Source organism: Carassius carassius, chromosome 41, assembly GCF_963082965.1.
Source record: "Carassius carassius chromosome 41, fCarCar2.1, whole genome shotgun sequence".
Taxonomy (NCBI): Eukaryota; Metazoa; Chordata; class Actinopteri; order Cypriniformes; family Cyprinidae; genus Carassius; species Carassius carassius.
The window spans coordinates 24489044-24503744 of NC_081795.1; the positions used below are offsets into that span (position 1 = coordinate 24489044).

General features: G+C 42.9%; 1 protein-coding gene across 1 annotated transcript in view; it reads left to right on the forward strand.

The window, feature by feature from the left end:
- LOC132123066 (anoctamin-7-like) overlaps positions 1-14701 on the forward strand; it is a 34443-nt gene that overhangs the window by 11365 nt on the left and 8377 nt on the right. The window contains exons 14-18 of the mRNA XM_059533590.1: positions 7649-7751; positions 7832-7943; positions 8023-8077; positions 8295-8392; positions 8491-8645. Of these exons, the coding sequence (XP_059389573.1) occupies positions 7649-7751; positions 7832-7943; positions 8023-8077; positions 8295-8392; positions 8491-8645 (523 nt within the window). The remainder of the gene's footprint in view (positions 1-7648; positions 7752-7831; positions 7944-8022; positions 8078-8294; positions 8393-8490; positions 8646-14701) is intronic.

Below are 14701 nucleotides of genomic sequence, written 5' to 3' on the forward strand. Positions count from 1 at the left end.
TAAACAGAGGTGTGACATGTATTCTTTTCGGCTCATTAAAAATTAATCTTGCAGCCGTGTTCTGGATTAATTGTAAAGGTTTGATAGAACTGGCTGGAAGACCTGCCAAGAGAGCATTGCAATTGTCCAGCCTGGACAGAACAAGAGCTTGAACAAGGAGTTGTGCAGCATGTTCCGAAAGAAAGGGCTTGATCTTCTCGATGTTGAATAAAGCAAATCTGCAGGATCGGACAGTTTTAGCAGTGTGGTCTGAGAAAGTCAGCTGATCATCAATCATAACTCCAAGGCTTCTGGCTGTTTTTGAAGGAGTTATGGTTGATGTGCTTAACTTGATGGTGAAATTGTGATGAAACGATGGGAATAGCCATGTTTCTGAATAACAGAACCTAATGATGCCTTGTAGACAGAGAAGAAAAGTGTTCCAAGAGCCCTGAGGCACCCCAGTAGTTAGATGTTGTGACTTGAACACTTCACCTCTCCAAGATACTTTGAAGGACCTATCTGATAGGTAAGACTCAAACCACCGAAGTGTGGTTCCTGAGATGCCCTTTGCCAGTAGGGTTGATCGGAGGATCTGGTGGTTAACAGTGTAAAAAGCAGCGGATAGATCAAGCAGGATAAGTACTGAAGATTTGGATTCAGCTCTTGCCAGTCTTAAGGCTTCAATAACTGAGAGCAAGGCAGTCTCAGTTGAATGTCCACTTCTGAAGCCAGATTGGTTGCTATCAAGGAGGTTGTTATGTGTGAGAAATGCAGAGACTTGGTTGAAAACAGCTCATTCAAGTGTTTTTTTGCAATGAAAGGAAGAAGGGAAACTCCTCTGTAGTTCTCTAAAAGAGATGGATTGAGGGTGGGTTTCTTAAGTAGTGGAGTTATATGAGCCTGTCTAAATTATGAGGGAAAAACACCAGTTTGGAGGGATGTGTTAATGATGTGAGTGAGTGCAGGTACAACTGCAGGAGAAATGGCTTGAAGGAGATGGAATAGGATCAAGCAGGCAAGAAGTAGGATGATTAGAAAGGATGAGTTTGGAGACTTCTGCCTCAGAGAGTGAAGAGAAGGATGGAAATGAGTGTATGTTTGCTGGTGATATGAGCTTGACTGATTGTGGTGTGGAAAATTGTGCACTGATGTATTTAATTTTATTAACGATAAACGTGGCAAAGTCGTCAGGGAAGGAGGACAAAGAAGTGAGGAAAATGTTTTAAAAAGCATGCAAGAATTAGATGAATTGTTATTTTTGTTATGGTAGTATGTAATTTTAGCAGTGGAGACATTAGCAGAGAAGGAAGAGAGGAGTGACTGATACACATTAAGGTCAGTAGTATTTTTGGATTTGCACCACACCCTTTCAGCAGCTCTAAGCTTAGAACGGTGTTCGCATAGAACATCAGATAACCAAGGGGCAGAAGAGGTGGTAAAGACTGGCCTGGAAGACAAGGGGCAAACAGTGTCTAAACAAGATGTAAGAGTGGAGCAGAAAGTATCAGTAGCACTGTTAGCATCAAAATATGCTAACAGTTTAAGGGAAGGAAGTGAAGATGAAACCATTGCAGAAAGCCGGGAGGGTGAGAGTGAGCGTACGTTACGTCAAAAGATGACATGTGGAGGAGTAAGTGATGTGTCAGGGACCATGTTGAGGTCAAGAGTGAGGAGGAAGTGATCCGACATGTGCAGTGGAGTAACCAGTACATGATCAGTAGAGCAGTGTCGTGCATAAATAAGGTCCAGTTGGTTGCCTGATTTGTGAGTAGCAGTAGTTGACACTCGGTTGAGATCAAAAGAGGCAGAGTGTGGAAATCAGAATACAGAGGTTTTTCTAGATGTATGTTGAAATCCCCAAGCATAACTACGGGAGTACCATCCTCAGGAAAGGTTGAGAGCAGCACATCTAATTCATCCAAAAAGTTACCTAGTGGTCCTGGAGGTCCATAGACAACTACAAAATGTATTTTAAGAGTGTAGGTAACAGTTACTGAATGAGATTCAAAGGAGCTGTTGATACCTGTCAGGGACCAAGACAGTGAGGCAAGAGGACACAGGAGGTTTTTCAAAAAGTGGAGTTTTATTACCCAAAATATTGAAAAGTTACATAAGGACCAAAATTAATAACTAGGCCTAAAAAGAGGTCAACAAAAATAACTGACTATAAGCTCAAATACATCAACTCATAACGCAAGGTTAACTAAACAAAAAACTGACCTGCCCCAAAGAAACAGAAGAAAGCTTATATAACAGCTTGACAAAACCAAATGACATAGAAGGGGTAATCAAAACTAACACTTGGGAACTTGAGAGCTAGCTAAGGACAATATCCCCCTGGCACATTGTGAGACATGGTATGGCCTAATGAGCTGGCTCCCAGATATAGGTCTCCTCAGCCCTTAGCCACTCTTTTTGCCCAACCAGGAAGGGATCGCACCCAACAGGTCCAGGTAACTCAACACAAAGAAACATGGGATTAGTACACCCTGTAAATCAATGTAAAGGTAAAGCAAAATAAACCAAATCAAAAATGTATTGTGTTCCTTATTTAAGTATCATAGTGTAGATGACTGTAAATAATAATTGCAACAAACTAAGGAGGTGAAATAAAACAGTAATCAAATGTTTAGAACTGAGGTGATGTTACCCTGTGTGGCCGTAGCCATCACAATACCCAAAGATGGTAAAGGATAAAATTTCCAATCAGTAGAGATGAGCAGACCAGTACCTCCACCTCTTCCATTCAAACGGGGGGAGTGGGAAAATGAGAAATTATTGCTGCGACATCTGCCGTGGTATACTAACCTTTTTTATACCCGACAAAACGGAAATTGAATTCAGCTGAACACACTTTACTGTTTATCACAACAAAGGTCTAAGCAACGCACGACACTGACAACGTATGCGATAGAGTATAAGAACAAATGCAGCACGTCTCAACACAGTAAACAAACAAGTGTTTCCTAGCAATGAAAACTGCGCTAAACACTAATAAGACAAGAAATAAATACACTTACAAACTGCTTTTAACTCCCACTGATTTAACTGCTTCTCACAAAGGGTATTTCTTTACACTGTCTTTGCGCAAATAAACGCTGAAAATGAACGTGGATTTGCGCATTTTCTCAGTTAACAATGGCTCTGTGTAGTAACAGCTGCTCTATGTGAAATCACGCACCTGATGGAATTTACCGCTGATTAGAAAACCGGCTTTACTGACGAGACGCACATAACGATCGGCCGATCGTGATCGGAGCAGCCCTAATATACTGTGTGTATATATATATATATATATATATATATTATAAATGCATTTAAGTTTGTTAGATTTTCAAACACACCTTACATGTGCACCCTAGACACAGCATCAGTGATATAACCTGGGGTCATTGGGTGTTTCGGGTTTTTCAACATCCTACACCCTCACCCAGATAACCCAGCCAGGCGTCATCAGTCCCCAGATTTTGTGAAGGTAGCTTGTGTGGTCCACAAATTGCAACCTTTTGATCAACAACCATCTAGGTGCCATCCAAGTGGCAATTATGATGTTCTTGAAGACTTTTTTCTTGTGCAGTCCCCTGATTCCCAAGAGCTAGAGAGATATAATCCCTTCAGCATGTCCTGGGTCTGCCCCAGGGTTTCATCCCAGCTGTACATGCATGGAACACCTTTAACAGAAAGTAATCAGAAAACATTGTGAACAGATATCTGAACTGCCTCAACTGAGTCCTTTCAATGCTCCTTTCATGCATGTCTGAGCTTCGAACCCTGTCTCTCAGGGTCAGCCCAGACACCCAGCAGTCAAAATTCATTTCAGCCGCCCGTAGCTGCGACTTTGTTCTTTCAGTCGTTAGCTATTGCTCATGACCATATGTGAGGTTTGGAATATTGAGCAACTAGTAAATTGAGAGCTTCACCTCCAGGCTTAGCTCTTTCTTCATCATGACAGCCCAGTACAATGACCGCATTTATTGCTGCCACTGTGCTGATCCACCTGTTGATCTTATTAACCTACTCTCACTCTTGAATAAGACCCTAAGGTACTTAAACTCCTCTAATTGGTGAAGCAACTCACTACTTATCTGAAGTGGACAATCCACTCTTTTCTGGCAGATATCCTCCAGACTACATCTTCAGGTTAGGTCAGCAAATACCCATCCCGAATTACAACAGCCTAGAAGAGGCCATGCTTTCTTTGCCTCAGCTGTGTGATGATTTGCCAAAACCTCTTGGAAATCAACCAAAAGCCCTTCTCCATGGCTTACCTAAGCTCCTCCAACACCCAAATGATTGCTTGCCTTGAACACTGCAGCCCTTCTAGCCTGCCAATACCTGTCTAACCAATCCCAAAAGTTCTCCTTAATGTCCAGGTGGCCTCCCTCAATGTTGGCATGCACCAGCAGGTTCTTTGGGTTGCCGCTGCGACAGCCACCAACAGCCTTCCAGACACAGCTCATAGCAGCCGATTCCACATTGGAGGCTTTAAACAGGGCTCACTCAGAGTCTATGTACCCAGCATCCCCTAGGTATAAGGAAAAGCTTCTCCGTAGGTGGGAAAATAGGGAAATCCAGACAGGATCCTCAGCCAATGTTACCATTTGAACTTCAGTATTTTTTGGGGTTTCCTAGGTCTGTTCGTAATCGTATCCAACTCACCACCAGGTGAAGATCAGTTAACAGCTCTGCTCCTCTCTTTACTTGCCTGTCCAGAAAATATAGCCTACAAAGTTGATCAAAGATCTTTGGCCTAATGTGGTCTGGTACCAAGTACACTTACAGTATAAATCACCTTATGTTCAAAAATGGTGTTTATGGTGCTAATCAATACTAAGCACAGAAATGAAAACACCACTTGGGTTCAGATCTGGCAGGCCGATGTTCTGTCGATTTTTCCTACCCTGTCAGATTTTCCTACCTCCCACTAAAACAGTGGGTAGTACAATTAGACATCGAAAAATGCTACTGTAAAGTTATGGTTTATTAATGTCTACACCTACCACAACCCTAAACCTACCCTTACAGTAATGCAAATACAGTAATTTTGTGTTATATTCGTGGTTGCAGCTAAAAGGGATACAGCTACAGGAAACCAACTAATATTTTTTCTACCAATTAGATTGTGTTTTTTTCTACACCTACCCCAACCCTAAACGTACCCTTCCAATAATGCAGATACATTAAAAATAATTGTTAAGCATGTGAAAAAGGACCCGATATTGATGTGGATATTGTCAGGACACTGGTCCTCCCAATCCCCCCTCCCCCTTCACGTTTCTCTGATGTCCATTACATGAGTGTTAAAGCAAGAAGCAAGTCAGAGCCATCCCCTCCATGACACAAAGTTGCAGTTAGTGGACCCTCTCGTCTACCGGGCTAAACTCCAACACAGTGATGCAGAGTCAGGGACTTGTGAATTTTCCCACCCTCGCTCGGCACCTCTCTCTCTAGGTGACTCCAAAGAAGGAGAGAGCCCAATCCCTATCTGGGAGTTCTGTTCAAGAGTCAGAGCTGTGCGTAGAAGTGAGGTCAACTATATCTAGCTGGTAATGCTCAGCCTCCTGTACTAACTCCGGTTTCTTCCCCACCAGAGATGTTACATTCCCTATTCCACAATCAAGGTACAGTCCTTAATGCAACCTGCAAGCTCCTCTCCCAGACCTGGCTCCAGGAGAGGGTCCTGTTATTCCTCTTCTGGTCCTCTGGGCAGGGTCTCACTGTTCTGACTTATTTGTGTCAAAGAGGATTATTGGAGGTGGGCGGGGGTCACTCTTTTGGCGCTTTTCCCCACTGCGTGGTTCGACTCGGTATGGCTCAATACAGTACGTCAAGGCTCGACTCGGCTCGGTTTGCGTTTCCACTGCAGTTTAGTACTGCTTTAGAGTGGGTGGGATTATTCACATGTCATTGATGCGCCACCTCTTCTGCCACAAATTGTGAAAAACTTTTTCATTTCCCTTCACCCCATCAAGCTCTCTGCTATCAATGAGAGGAACATCTGTGCTTCCTCAACAGACAACAAAACAGCCATCTTTGGGTTGTTAAAAAAGGTGCACTCGTTCAAAACAGTTGTGTTCGCTCCTTCGCTGGCTGTGCTGATTTAAATCTAGTGGTTTGTACTGGTAATGACGGTAGAAAACCTCCCAAAAGTGAACCGTACCGTGCTGTACCATGCACTGGAAAAGCACCCCACATGGAAAGAACCTATATGTGTGGATATATGCGCATATATGAAACCTATATGCAGTGTATATGCACATATATGCTGCATATATGCACATATATGATAATATATATGCTGCATATATGCATATATATGCCACATATAGGCAAAATTGAGGTGCATATATGTGCATATTTGTAGCTCATATCTTATTTTTGACTGTCATACATGATGCCTAGCTCATATTTTCTATTATCAAGGCAAAAACTAAGAATTAGCGAAAAAAATTATGCAAGAACTTATGCATGTGCGAACATGTGGAATTGGTATCAGATGTAATTGGCATGTTATGGAATTTAACTATGGTAATATATTAACATGATATATTAACTATGATATCTACACGTTTTCCAGAAACATTTACAAGGTCAATTCTTTGTTGTATGAAGATAGTGGAAAAGAAGGAAATGTATAACAAAATGGTTTTAAATTTTTATTTTGTCAAACTTTTTTTTCAATTTCAAGTCACTTCCAGATTCACATCACAGCTCATACACATCCACACATTCATATGTGTGCATATATGTACATATGTGTATATATATATATATATATATATATATATATATGTGTGTGTGTGTGTGTACATATTTGTAAATATATATGTGTTTATATATGTACATATATGTACATATAATATAGGAAAACGGCCAATTTTATATATGTCACATATATTAAAAACCTATATCAAAACCTATATTGAAACATATATGTTTATATAGGTTTTCTTCCATGTGGGACCACATATCTGGCCTCTCACCTGAGTAACTGAAGCACTCAAACCTCTCCAAAGATGGGTCAATAAAACTATATTACAGTATCTCTAAGTGCAGTTTTTTTTTAAGTTTAAGATTTGAAGTACACTACAATTTAATAATTTAGCGTACTTGATTTTCACAAGGGATGTCCAGCGATGCCAAATTACCAAAACTGCCTAGAGTAGACAATTTAGATGTAGGAATGACAAAGTAACCATGAAACAGTAGAGAGAGGGTTTAGGAAGTAGTATAGCAAGGGAAAACTAACATCAGCTTAAAATTTTAGCTGAGTTTTGGAATATAGTAAGTTTGGTATGTTGCTTGTTCAAGATGGTCTGCCAGATTAGCCAATTAGCTTGGACTAGCTAGATTTTGCCTACTATTAAGTTCCTGTGACTCAGTGGTAGAGTATTGCTTTCACAGTGCAAGAGTTCATGGGTTCAATTCTCAGGGAACACAAACACTGGTAAAAGAAAAAAAAAACTGTAATGCCTGAATGTACTGTAAATCTCTTTGGATGCAAGCATCTGCTTAATGCATAAATGTAAATGTACTATGATTAAAAAGTTGACACATTTTTCTAACACTTAAAGCTGATTTAAAATTATCATTGATTAGATCAGATATTGCAGCACAATTTTTACATAATAATTTGCTTACTAAGAGAGCTTTTTCACCCCTGTAGGCTGGAAGGATAGCTAGCCTTACTGGTTCTATGCTAAATTTGCTGGTTATTCTGTTGTTGTCACGGCTCTACACTTACCTGGCCCAAATTCTGACACGATGGGGTAAGCTATTTCATGTTTACACATACTATTAAGGTATTTCTTTATGCAAATACGAAGTATCATCCACTTCCTTCTAAAAGAAATGCACCGCACCCAGACCAAATATGAGGACGCGTTCATCCTCAAGGTCTTCATCTTCCAGTTTGTCAACTTCTACTCATCTCCTGTTTACATTGCTTTTTTCAAGGGCAGGTGGGTAGCTATGCAGCATATGAATTAATGAATATGTATGAGGATTAAATTTTCATCTAATATTTGATCTGCTCTACAGGTTTGTTGGATACCCTGGAAACTATAACACACTCCTAGGAATCCGAAATGAAGATGTGAGTGTTTACATTTTTGGAAAGTAAATCTTCTATCTTTCACTTGGCTGTCCCTTGTTGGAATAAATCTAACAAAATGTACACAATCAGTCATACCTAAATACACAATCTTGCAATATTTCCCCAACAATCATAAAATTTGGCAAAATATGCATATTCTGGAACAGAAATAACTCTTTAATACTGTGTAACTTGGTTCTGTCCTTGTTTTACGTAGTGTGGTGCCTCTGGATGTCTCACTGAACTAGCTCAAGAGCTGTTAGTCATCATGGTAGGCAAACAGGTCATCAGCAACATCCAGGAATTTGTCTTGCCGTAGGTCTTTATGTTCAATGCATCTTCTTAATGATCTTGTTTACTCATTGTTAAATATAAATAGTTAGGCCCAAGATTTACCCCTCTCTTTCCAACAGTAAATTAAAGACATGGTGGCACAGGAGGAAGCTGAAGCCAGCTCCCAGTCAGGAAGTGATTGATGAACCAGACAGTGAGCCAGAGCTCAGCCCATGGGAAGCAAACTATCAGCTGCTGGTGTGTGAGGGGCTGTTCGATGAGTATCTGGAAATGGGTGAGTCCTAATGTCTCTTGTATCTACTTTAGACTGAATTTTAGATGTAAAAATATTATATTATTATATTATACAGTATATATGTTAAAATAGCTGTTTTCTATTTGCATATATTTTAAAATGTAATTAACTCCGGTGATGCAAAGCTGAATTTTCAGCATGATTACTTAGGTTTTCAGTGTCCCACGATTCTTTAAAAATCATTCTAATAGACTGATTTGCATGCTATTTATTTTATTATCAATGCTGCAGTCAGTGCTGCTTAATATTTTGTGGATACATTTTTTCATCTATTTCAGATGTATAGAAGATCGAAACATCAGACTTTTGAAACCATGTAAAAGTTTTTTTTTTATATGGAAGCCCATTTCTGCCACTGAATAAAACATTTTTAAATAAGGTTATTGTGACTTTTTATCTCATAATTTTGACTTTTTTACAGAATTGTGAGATATAAACTCACAATTGCAAGTTATAAAGTCAGAATTGTGAGATATAGTCAGAATTGTGAGATATAAACTCACATTTCTGACTTTTATCTCAGAAATGTGCGATATAAACTCACAACTATGAGTTATAAAGTCAGAATTGCGAAATATAAAGTCAAAATTGCGAGATATAAACTCACAATTCTGACTTTCTTCACAGAATTGTGAGATATAAACTCACAAGCTCAAGTTATAATGTCAGTGTGAGTTTATATCTCACAATTATGGCTTTATAACTCGCAGTTGTGGGTTTATATCACGCAATTCTGAGAAAAAATATACCACCTCTTGCCATGGAAAAGGGCTTCCATAATTTAATGCATCCTTTCTGTACAAAATTATTATTAATTTCTTTAAAAAATTAATTAATCTTACGGACCCAAACAATTTTTACACATATATTTATGGAAATAATTTATTTATTTTAAGATCTCTTCTGACAAGTATTCTGGACTTCATTCTATTAGGGACACAGACTTTATCCAGTCAGTGGTGTATTGGCTCTGACAGTTCAGCTTTTATGATAACAGAAATAATCCCCTGCCAGATTAGTAAATTCACATCTGAACTGCTTTAGACTTGTTTATGTGATGTGAATCTTTTTATTTTTATTATTTTATATATATATCAGTGTCATGTTCAAATTCCCAATGTGTCTTATGTTTTGTTCTTATTGTGGCTAATAAATAAACAAACACATATATATATATGTGTGTGTGTGTGTGTGTGTGTGTTATGGGTAAGAACGATGGAAGACCAGGGCGGGGTGCAGTTAACAGTCTTTAATAAAGCAAATTGTCTTCACTGAATAATATAGAACAAAAATCACAGGCTTTTATCAGAGCCAAAAACAGGAATAGCCAGACGACTGGGTCTAAGAAAAATTACATAAATTTCCACGAGGGCAGAGGCAGGGACCCCGAGATGCATACAGCCAGTCCGAAAAACAGTGAAGACAGCCGGCAGAGTGAACAGCCAAGGGCAAGCGCTGCACAGGTACTCTGCAAACAGGCACAGCTGGATAATACACAGTCCAATGACAATATAACTCACAGTAGCAGCAATGACCCCACAATCCACGGACAAGACAGGACAGGACTAGGAAACAGACGTGTCTCACGAGAGGTCATCGAGTAATCCGACAACAAGACAGGGCTAGAAAGAGGGAATAAGAAGCAGAGACAATCAAGGGCAAAATAAGGGACAGGTGAGGAGAAGGGAACGAAAGGGGAAACAGCTGAAAGTGATAATGAGCGGAGGAGCGGATGTGTGTGCGTGATAGTGTGAATATGTGACCACAAGAGGGAGACAGAGAAAGAAGAGAAGAAGCCAAGATCATGACAGTACCCCTCTCTCAACGAGCGCCCCCTGGCGCTCCTGAGGACGACTGGCGGGTCCGGAGGAAATCATTGATGAGTGAAGGATCCAGGACGTCCCGGGAGGGAACCCAACTTCTCTCCTCAGGACCATACCCCTCCCAGTCGACCAGATATTGACGACAGTGTCCCCGACGGCGCATGTCGAGGATGCGGCGAACCCTGTAGATAGGGGTATCATCGGCAAGACTAGGGAGGCGGACCGGGCGAGATGGGGGACGGATGACCGGTTTAATGCAAAAGACGTGAAACACGGGATGGACCCGGCGTAAATTAGGCGGAAGGTGAAGCTTTACTGCTACAGGATTAATGACTTTAACAATGCGAAATGGTCCGACAAAGCGGGGAGACAATTTACGTGACTCGGACTGAAGAGGTAAATTTGAAGTGGATAACCACACTCTTTGGCCGCAAACGTAGCGAGGACTCTTAATTCTGCGCATATTGGCCGTAACTGTCATGCGTCTTCTACCTCGACAGAGAGCAGATCGCACTCTCCTCCAGGTGCGTTTGCAACGGCTAATAAAAGCTTGCACTGACGGAACATTAGATTCAGAGTCTTGGGACGCAAATATCGGAGGTTGATAACCGAGACAGCAATGAAAGGGCGAAAGACCAGTAGCAGAGGAGGGGAGCGAATTATGGGCGTATTCGGCCCAGGAAAGCTGCTGTGACCATGATGCGGGATTCTGATGGGTGAGACTGCGGAGCATACAGGCGACAATTTGATTAGTCCGTTCAGCTTGACCGTTTGTCTGGGGATGAAACCCGGACGAAAGGCTAACGGATGCCCCAATCAGGCAACAAAACTCTTTCCAAAATTGAGAAGAAAATTGGGGGCCTCTATCAGACACAATATCAGTGGGTAAACCATGTAGTTTAAAAACATGATCAACCATGATCTGGGCATTCTCCTTGGCAGAGGGGAGTTTAGCGAGTGGAATAAAATGGGCAGACTTAGAAAAATGATCTACCACGGTCAGAATAACGGCGTTACCCTCTGAGAGAGGAAAGCCCGGTGATAAAGTCGAGAGCTAAGTAAGACCAAGGTCGGGTTGAAACCGGTAACGGACAAAGTAGACCGGCCGGAGGGGAATTGTCAGCCTTAGTCTGAGTGCATGTATCGCAGGAAGCAATAAACCGTCACACGTCTCATTCTAAAGAAGACCACCAAAAGCGCTGACGGATAAAAGCGGTGGTGCCCCGGACGCCAGGATGGGCTGTCAATTTAGAGGTGTGTCCCCATTGAAGGACAGCTCGACGCGCGGATACAGGTACCAAAAGGAGCCCCTTAGGGCAGTTGCGCGGGACTATGACATGAGAAAGAGAACGCTTCACCAGCTTCTCTATTCCCCAGACGGTCGTGCCAACAACATGACCCGGGGGAATAATCTCCTCAGGTTCTGAAGATGCAGAGGAGTCAAAAAGACGAGATAGCGCGTCGGGCTTGACGTTCTTGGTACCCGGACGATACGAGATGGTAAAATCGAAACGGGTAAAGAATAAAGCCCAGCGGGCCTGACGAGCGTTTAGTCTTTTGGCCTTGCGGATATATAGGTTACGGTGATCTGTCCAGACGATAAGAGGAACGGGAGCTCCTTCTAGCCACTGACGCCATTCGCCTAACGCTAGACGGATGGAGAGTAGTTCGCGGTTGCCCACGTCGTAATTGCGCTCAGCAGGAGAAAGACGGTGAGAGAAAAAAGCGCAGGGGTGTATCTTTCCGTCAGCGGTGGAGCGCTGGGAAAGCACAGCCCCGACCCCTACTTCAGAGGCATCGACCTCGACTATAAATTGTTTAATGAAGTCAAGAGTAAGAAGGATAGGCGCGGTAGTAAAAAGAGATCTTAGAACGTCGAACGCAGTCTGCGCAGAATCTGACCATCTAAACTGGGACTTGACTGAGGTTAGAGCTGTAAGGTGTGCGGCTACTTGACTGAAATTTTGTATAAAACGATGATAAAAATTAGCAAACCAGAGAAAACGTTGTAGCGCGAGACGGGAGTCGGGCACGGGCCAATCGGTAACCGCCTGGACCTTAGCGGGGTCCATACTAATCCCCTCTGCCGAGATGACCGAACCCAGAAATGTAACTGAGGGGGCGTGGAAAGAACATTTCTCGGCTTTTACATAAAGTCGATTCTCTAGTAGACGCTGAAGAACACGACGAACGTGTTGGACGTGCACCTGGAGTGATGGCGAAAAGATCAGAATATCATCAAGGTAGACAAACACAAAAACGTTGATCATGTCCCGTAGGACGTCATTGACTAAGGCTTGAAAGACCGCGGGGGCGTTAACCAATCCGAAAGGAAGAACCCGGTATTCAAAGTGCCCTAGGGGCGTGTTAAACGCAGTCTTCCATTCATGCCCCTCCTTGATACGCACTAAGTGATAGGCGTTACGTAAGTCGAGCGTTGTGAAAATCTTAGCTCCCTGCAAGACTTCGAAGGCAGATGACATCAGTGGTAATGGATAACGATTCTTGACAGTGATATCATTTAAACCCCGATAGTCTATGCAGGGACGCATGGAGCCATCTTTCTTTTTAACAAAGAAGAAACCGGCTCCCGCTGGAGACGAGGAAGGAATGATGGTACCGGCGTTGAGCGAATCAGAAAGGTATTTCTCGAGCGCCTCCCTCTCGGGGGCGGATAATGAGTAAAGTCTACCTTGGGGGGGCGTTGTACCTGGGAGAAGATCTATACTGCAGTCATACGGGCGATGAGGGGGGAGAGAAGTGGCCTGGGAACGACTGAAGACCTCCCACAAATCGTGATACTCCTCCGGAACTCCAGACAAATCACCTGGCTCTTACTGAAAAACAGTTACGGGCAAGACAGGGGCACAGCAGAAGACAGACAATCGACATGACAAGACAATTTCCAAGAAAGAATAGTGCCTTCCGCCCAGTTAATCTGGGAGTTATGGAGCACTAACCACAAGTGGCCTAAAACCACAGGAGTAAAAGGGGAATGAAAAATAAAATTTTCTCTCTATGATTTCCTGAAACAGTAAGAGTCAATGGTGAAGTCCTTCTCTGTACCCTAGGAAGGGAACTACCATCTAGGGCGGACAGGGGGGTGGAGTCTTGTAAATCTAAGAGGGGAATACCTTGTTTTAAAGCCCAGGTCTCATCAACGAAGTTCCCCTCCGCCCCCGAATCAAGCAATGCTGAGCAGGAAACAGACGATCCCAGCCAGCGGAGGTGTACGGGAAGGGAAGTGCAGGACTTAGACGGAGAGACCCATGATGTAGCGCTCGTCAGTAACCCTCCGCCTACTGACGAGCGCTGGCTTTTACTGGGCACCTGGAGGCAAAGTGATCAGAGGCAGCACAGAACATGCATAGGCGATCCATAATCCTGCGAGCCCTTCGTCGCATCTTGAAGCGTCTTTTGATGCAAAGAGCCAGCTCGACAAGGGAGTCGAAATTGTCAGGGACCTCTCGGACAAAGACCTCATCCTTAATCTCAGAGTTCAAGCCCTCGAGAAAATGGGAGATTAGTGCCGGACCGTTCCATCCACTCGTAGTGACCAGAGTACGAAACTCAATAGAAAAATCTGTGACTGACCTCCTCCCCTGGCGCAAGGTGGATAGGAGGTGGGATGCTTCATCACCATGTGCAGACCGGTCAAATACTCGGATCATCTCCTCTTTGAACAGAGAAAACTTAGAGATGCAGTCTACCTCTGCCTCCCAGTTCGCTGCCGCCCACTCTCGAGCTCGTCCATTGAGAAGTGACATCACATAAGCCACCTTAGATTGATCCTTGGCATAAGTGGACGGCTGGAGAGAAAATACAACTTCACATTGGGTGAGGAAGGCTCGACATTGTGAAGGCTCACCAGAGTAGCACGGCGTGTTGTTTATGCGTGGCTCAGAAGAGTCGCACTGTCCGGCTGAAGCAGTGGTTTCATGACGGTAGTGGTGTAACTGCTGGGTTAGACCCGAGAGCTGGGCGGTCAGGGATTCTACGGCACGTCTCGTGGCGGATAAATCCTCCTCATGTTTGCCCAGCAGAGCACCCTGGAGCTCAACAGCACTCTGAAGGGGATTACCACTCGCCTGGTCCATCTTCTGGTCGGATTATTCTGTTATGGGTAAGAACGATGGACGACCAGGGCGGGGTGCAGTTAACAGTCTTTAATAAAGCAAATTGTCTTCACTGAATAATATAGAACAAAAATCA